The sequence below is a fragment of the Gadus morhua genome, chromosome 14 (assembly GCF_902167405.1).
Source record: "Gadus morhua chromosome 14, gadMor3.0, whole genome shotgun sequence".
Classification (NCBI taxonomy): domain Eukaryota; kingdom Metazoa; phylum Chordata; class Actinopteri; order Gadiformes; family Gadidae; genus Gadus; species Gadus morhua.
The window spans coordinates 3101797-3109201 of NC_044061.1; the positions used below are offsets into that span (position 1 = coordinate 3101797).

Genomic DNA, 7405 nt, shown 5'->3' on the forward strand with positions numbered 1-7405 from the left:
GGTCAGGGAAACATCATATAGTGGACGTCCGCGGGGCAGTCTCCTCCGGCCGATGTTGGCGCAACTGGTGTGAGGAGTTTGAAAAGTTGAATCCAATGCGCATCTATGACAACCAAAGCTGTCAGAGAGCGCTTTAGGAGGACCTGCTTGGTTTATGGGACATCTCTGCCATCCTCCTCGCTGCTCCTGAAGTTATAAACGCCTTAAAGTTAACTTTCTAAGTAGTTTATCCTTGTTCTAAGTTCCTGGGATGTCCTGCAGCCTCTTGATGAAGACCCTGGCTGACCTGAATCTGGACGCCGGGTATGTTGCCTCGGACTCGGGTAACTCCTTCAGCCTCTCCTCCTCATCCTCCAGGCAGTCCCGCTCCCAGGTGAGCTCGCCTCCCCGCGGCGCGTGGTGGCAGCGCGCGGGGTCCCTGAGCAGCAGGAACGGCAGCTGGGACACGGTGGTCACGGCGGAGGACGCGGGGGACCTCCTGACCACGTGTCCCTACCTGCCGGAGCTCGAGGACTACCCGTGGACCGACCAGGAGCTCGAGGGAGTCCTGCGTAAAGTGGCGGGCGCCGAGACGTACTTCACCTGGGAGGCGGTGCAACGGCTCTCAGCGTACCTGCGCCGGGCGGTGGTTCGCATCGCACGCGAGGCGCAGAGACTGAGCGAGCTGCACAAGAGGTGCACGCGGTTCGAGATCCAGAGCGCCATCAGGATGGTGCTGAGCTTCGGGCTGGCCGACAGGTGCGTGTCCGCCGCGGTCGAGGCCGTCTCCCTGCACTGCATGAGTTCCGGTGACGCGGCGCAGCAGCAGCGCAGGAAGTCCGCGCGCTGTGGACTGGGGCTGTCCGTGGGACGGTTCTTCCGGTGGATGGTGGAGACCGGCGTCTCCGTGCGTGTGCATGAGTACGCGGCCATCTGCCTGACGGCGTGCGTGGAGAGCCTGGCGGAGGAGGTGGGCGCGCGGGCTCTGGCGGCGGCCAGACAGGTGGGGCGCGCAGGGAGCGCGGAGAGCGCGCAGCACACGGTGGGATGCGGTGCGGAAGCGCTGGGCGCGGCGGTGAACAACGACGCGGAGCTGTGGGGGCTCCTGCAGAACTACGAGCACCTCATCTGTGGCAAGAATGCCAACGGTAAGTTGAGCCTTTAAGTCCAGTAAGTACGTTAGTCGGAAGAAAGAGAAACAACACTATATCTCTGTCGGGGCAGTAAGGATGTTCACAGAACCAAGTGCCAAGCACTAACAAATTGTTAGTGTCACAATCACTAGGTTAACCCATTCCCCGTATACAACAATGATAGTATAAGATGCTACACAAGGTTAAGTACAAATTCATCCGTGCCAGGAAGTACAACATACAATAAGTGCAAGGGGGGGGGGGGGTATGCAGAGTCTTTTGCAGAAGCTGGTGAGTGACTTTCTGCGTTGGTGTGTGCGTTTGTGTGTTATATGGTGAAAATAGTATGCCTGAGGGGTATGCGAGTGAATAGGGAAACTGCCCGTCCACTAAGAACTCAATCTCAAATGAAACAGTATAAACCAAACAACGGCATCGTCTGAGTGATTGAGTAGGCCCGTTCCACTCCATTAATGGGCAGGAAGGGATTACGGAGAGTTAATGATGTTAATGCTGCTGCTGCATCTCATGGAGATGTAGAGTCTGGTAATGAGAGCTATAGGGAGTCCAGGGGTAGGGTGACCGCGGACGGATTTAGAGGAAAGCCCCTCAGACAGGAAGAGAGAATTTGGGGTAATAATAGCAGTTGTGGAAGGAGATGATTCCGGGATACGAGTCTGGGTCAGATAGTGTGTGTGTGTGTGTGTGTGTGTGTGTGTGTGTGTGTGTGTGTGTGTGTGTGTGTGTGTGTGGATAGATGTGTGTGTGTGTGTGTGTGTGTGTGTGTGTGTGTGTGTGTGTGTGTGTGTGTGTGTGTGTGTGTGTTTTGATAGATGTGTGTGTGTGTGTGTTCACGTGTGTGTGTGTGTGTGTGTATTGTGTGTCTGTCTTGTTGGGTGGGTTGGGATGGATGATTGGGTGTGTATGTGCGTGGTTGCATGTGCATGCGTGTATGTATGTGTGTGTGTGTGTGTGTGTGTGTGTGTGTGGTGTGTGTGTGTGTGTGTGTGTGTCTGCATGTGTGTGTGTGCGTGCCTGCACGGGCGCGTATTCAGAGTATCTGCTGTTTAACCGCAGGCTACAGTGTTAATATGCAGAACATCCGGTGTAGGGGGAGGCCAGCCCTGGTTGGTGCAGACTAGGAGCAACATGCCCAGAATGATGCCCAGTTAGCAAGCGTGTCCATAAACACATCGTAAAGAGCTTCGAGGGGCATTTGTGGTTAGGAGAATCCACCACAAACTTAAGCAGACTTGGACTGGCCTTCTCACGGTTCCTGTGGGTAAGCACTAAGCACTCCCTCCAGACATCACAGACAGCACCTTGTTAAAGACACCTTGACGGCAGGGTCTTGGCTGCGGTATGGCTTTCCTTGACACTGCACTAGTGATCCAGGGTTCTTCGTCTGCTGAGGTCACATGTGAGGGGCTGTTGAGCAGTACTAATGAGGGAGGGGTGGAACAGGGTCGTTAGGGGGGTGAGGGGCTGGTCAGTCTACCTCTACCTACCTTTAGGAGGAGAAACAACAATTTATCGCTGTACAGTAAGGATGTTCATAGGAACAAGTGCCAAGCACGACAAATCGCTAGGTTAACCCAATCACCGTAATCAACAAAGATAGCTTGGATACGATGCTGCACAATGCTAAGTACTACTTTTAACTGCCAGGACGTACAACAGACAATAAGTGGGTACATTACTGTGTAGTACATTAGTGGCATGCACTTCACACACGCTGAGTAGTGCCATGGCTCCCTCTCTGTAGTGGGCTGATGTTACACAGAGAAACATCTGAATATTCCTACCTCAGAAAACACATGGCGCTGAAACCAGAACTCTTGAGTTTGGGTTTCCTACTCCGAGGCCTCGTTCGCAGCTTGAGTCTTCAGTAGCAGCTTGTAATGCCATTACCCTTCCGGACAACTGAAACATATCTCTCTGAATGCATATCACCGCCACATGAAATGATTGTTTTTGTCAGTTTAAAAACATGCAATTTTACTTTTTAATTTATTTTTGGACATTTCATAAAAGTTCATACATATCTGTCTGAACTGTTTAGGAAGAAGTGGATACTCGACTTTGCGAGGCGACTTTGTGATGCTAGTTTAACTATGTGAAGCTCAACTGGAGCCGGGCTCTGCCCTGGGGGGGTCTGGGGGGGGGGGGGGTTAGGGGGCTCGGGGAAGGAGGTGGGGTGGTACGGGTTTTGGGACACCCCGGCTCCAGTACACTCAGAGCCAGGGTGAGTGACCGGCACGCTGATGGGGTCTCCACAGTTGACACAAGGCCTTTTGTGGACGTCTGAGGCGGAGGGACGAGATGGTCCCAGAGTCGGCCCCGATTAGGGCGTAGTCGGTGACCGGTCGGAGCCCGACCCCGACCAGGCCTCTAATTACAGCACCCACTGCCGGGGCTTTTGTGAGACGTGTCGGCCGCGTTTACCGTCAGCGGGCGGCGGGGGTGTAATTCACCAAACAATAGAGATCAGCAGAGCCAAACCCGAGATGGCTTCAGTTCTGGACACTGACATCAAGAGTAAGGCTGTGAAGTGGCGGAAATCACTGCACATCCGCCGAGGTTTGATGAAGTTTCATTTTCCTCCATTTTTTCGTGAAACTTAACTTATACAGGAATTGATTCCTCTAGCCCGTCCATTCATGAACGTCTGGGGACCCAGAATCGGACTCAGCAAATAGTTCATTCCTTTCAATGGGAAACACGGCAGTTAGCTGAGGGATTGGATGAGTTTGGGGGGGGGATGCCGTCTGCTTTATAGCTTGGTCGGTGAACCAGATGGAGATGGTATGAGTATCCCTGCTGGATTAGCACAGGGCCTGGAGTCGGTGTGTGCACCTAAACCCCAACGGACGAGCGGACACTTTCTCCAGCTGTCGGCCCCCTCTCCTGTGGGAGGGTGAAGGGTTAAGGGGCTCCCAGGATCCACTCACACCAACCCCCCCCCGGGAGGGGGTCGCTCTGGATTGGAAACAGGATCAATGTGTGGAGGATTCACACTGCAAATCAGAAGTAGATTTAGTTTACTTGCTCACTCCTTGTTACGTTTTTACACACAATCATACCAAAACACAGATCTACGTACAATAGAGCTGCCTGCTCCAAGGAGATCGATCATCATTAGACCAGGCTGAGGTCCGACCTGCTAGGTCTCTCTGAACACTGATGCTGGCTATGGGACGAACAGCCCTTAGACGCTGGTCTAGTAGAAGTCCAGTCGGTGTGTGCGTACACACACATTACCACACACACACACACACACACAAACACACACACACACACACACACACACACACACACACACACACACACACACACACACACACACACACACACACACACACAGACACACGCACACGCACACACGTATAAACACACACAAAGTGCCCATCCCCCTCTCCAACACCGGCCTCCTCTGTAGCAGTCCAGGAGCCAACAGTTGCAGCATTATGCGGCCGCAGAGCAGAACAGGGCCTTCTGTCTCTGGGTGCTGCTGGCTCACTGAGCCCGCTCTGTCTCCAACGGGAACACAGGCTTTACAGCGTCTTGTACTCACTCCTGTCTGCTTACTCATAAAAACAACACACACCAAACCCAACACGCTCACGCTCACCCCAACCTCTACAGCCTCCAACCTCTCGCACACACACTCACTCATTCACACACACACACACACACACACACACACACACACACACACACACACACACACACACACACACACACACACACACACACACACACACACACACACCCTTGGGATGCGGTCATTTTAGAGGGTGATGTAGGGTTGAGATTTCAATGTTGTTGCTTTTTTTCCGTCAGCCACACACACACAAGGAGGAAAGGCGACAGGAAATGAGTTAATGACCTGTGATTATCCCATTGAGCAGGGCTCTGTTGGACACAACACGGGAGCTGGGACGGGGGGGGGGGACGACAAGGCTCCGGGACAGGTAGGGGTTTAGAAACAGCCCCGTTTGTGCTTTGTCCCCCACCACCTCTCCACCAACCGCAGAAGACTGCTGGCTTGTTGCCCAAGGACCCCCGGGCCCCTGAATAGACACTTGTTCACAGGGGTCTATTGCCATTATGTGGCACACTTGATAAACGTTGTGCATTGAGAACTTGGACTGTTTGTGTCCGACAAGACAAGGACCTGCTTTGAGTTAACGTTGAGCTAAAGGTAGGTGTTCTGCACAGGTAACCTGACGTGGAGGGACGCGTGTTTAAGTTTTTCCGATACAGATTCTACTTTCGGAACTTCCTCCGATACTGCCTACAATGCAGCCGGGTGTCAGTGAGTATGAGAGTCTACGCGCTGATCCGATACCATCACACGACTCATTTGCTACACAGGCAGAGAACCTCACAAACACGTGCTGAGTTACGCTGCGTTCGTTAGCGGTCGGGGGTGGAAAAGTCGGGTTTGGAAACGCGTCATCTCTGACCTACGCTCGTTCAGGCTACCAAGTCGGAGAACATGGATGCATGGACGCTTAACTACAAGAATACAAATGTATTCATATAATTATAGATTATATGTATATTTTATTTATTTTTTAAATTGTCGACAGTAAGTGAACCGACTGCCATCCGATTGCTGTCATCTAAGAGAACCATTTAATAAGAGTTATATTAATCAGTGCTATTAGTAGGTACAATGCTAGATGCTGAATCTGTATATACTCGGTATCGGCTGATCGGCTGAACTCATGTTCAGGAATTGGAATATGTGTCGGGAAGGAAAAATTTAGGTATGGGAACATCTGTGGTTTAAAGCCCACTTCACTTGTTGACAACATCCCACCATGTGCAGTCTGTTCACTTTGTCAGGGAATCACTCTGGAGAAGGAGAAAGGCGTTGTGGTAAAGAGTTTAGGATGGGTCACGAGGGTGATGAGAACTCATTCGTTGTGCCAAACCTTTCTAACAGACAACGTTGAGCATCCCGGATGAAACACTACCTAAAAATAAATCACGTGTGACTGCAGACTAGTGGGACGATAGCAGGGCTGCTGACGGGGTGTGTGTGTGTGTGTGTGTGTGTGTGTGTGTGTGTGTGTGTGTGTGTGTGTGTGTGTGTACTACGTGTGTACGTACATGTGTGTGTGTATGTGCGTGTCTGTGTACGTACGTTTGTGTGTGTGCGCGTGCACATAGTGCGTGAGTGTGCATTTGCTAGCGTCTCTTGACATGGCTACAGATGGAAAAGTTAATGTAACCAGGAAAGTGTTCTTGCATGTGCTGCGAGTGTAAAACAGCGGAGCAGGGGAGAAGAAGAGGTCTTCAATGGGCTGGGGAGAGGAGCAGGGTGTGTTTACCTTGGAGAGGAGGTCTGTAGTGGACTACAGAGAGGAGGTCTGTAGTGGACTACAGAGAGGAGGTCTGTAGCGGACTACAGAGAGGGGAGGTCTGTAGTGGACTACAGAGAGGAGGTCTGTAGTGGACTACAGAGAGGAGGTCTGTAGCGGACTACAGAGAGGGGAGGTCTGTAGCGGACTACAGAGAGGGGAGGTCTGTAGTGGACTACAGAGAGGAGGTCTGTAGTGGACTACAGAGAGGAGGTCTGTAGCGGACTACAGAGAGGGGAGGTCTGTAGTGGACTACAGAGAGGAGGGCTCTCTGGTGGACTACAGAGAGGAGGGGTCTCTGGTGGACTACAGAGGGGACCAGGGTGTGTTGTCCTGTGGAGAACTGTCCCGCGCTCCAAGGCCTTATCCCTGTGAGGCCGTTTCCTTTGTGTGGGAGAACCCCCGTCAGCACAACCCCCTTTCAACCCCACACAATGAAGCGCTACCAGTCTCTGTGTGGTGTGTGTGTGTGTGTGTGTGTGTGTGTGTGTGTGTGTGTGTGTGTGTGTGTGTGTGTGTGTGTGTGTGTGTGTGTGTTGGTGTGTTGGTGTGTTTGTGTGGGTGCGGGTGTGGGTGTGCACAAAAAAGTGTTTTTGAGAGTGTGTGTGTATGTTTAAAAGTATTTGCAAGGACACCTTCTGCATGAACTCATCGGATGTTCTGTGTGTGTGTGTGTGTGTGTGTGTGTGTGTTTTTTGTGTGTGTCTGTGTGTGTGTGTGTGTGTGTGTGCAAATCAATGTTTTTGAGAATGATGAGTGTACGTGTAAATGTGTGTGCATGGACTGATTCTGCATGAACTCATCGGATGTACTGTGTGTGTGTGTGTGTGTGTGTGTGCGCACGTGTGTGTATGTGTGTGCGTGTGTGTTTGTCTGTGTGTCTGTAAGCCCACATGTGCCTCTTCTGATTCTGCATGCGTG

General features: G+C 52.0%; 1 protein-coding gene across 1 annotated transcript in view; it reads left to right on the forward strand.

Moving 5' to 3' along the window:
* The first annotated feature begins 56 nt into the window (after nt 1–56).
* LOC115559313 (ankyrin repeat and BTB/POZ domain-containing protein 2) overlaps nt 57–7405 on the forward strand; it is a 17915-nt gene continuing 10566 nt past the window's right edge. The window contains exon 1 of the mRNA XM_030378131.1: nt 57–1127. Within this exon, the coding sequence (XP_030233991.1) occupies nt 251–1127 (877 nt within the window). The 5' untranslated portion in view covers nt 57–250. The remainder of the gene's footprint in view (nt 1128–7405) is intronic.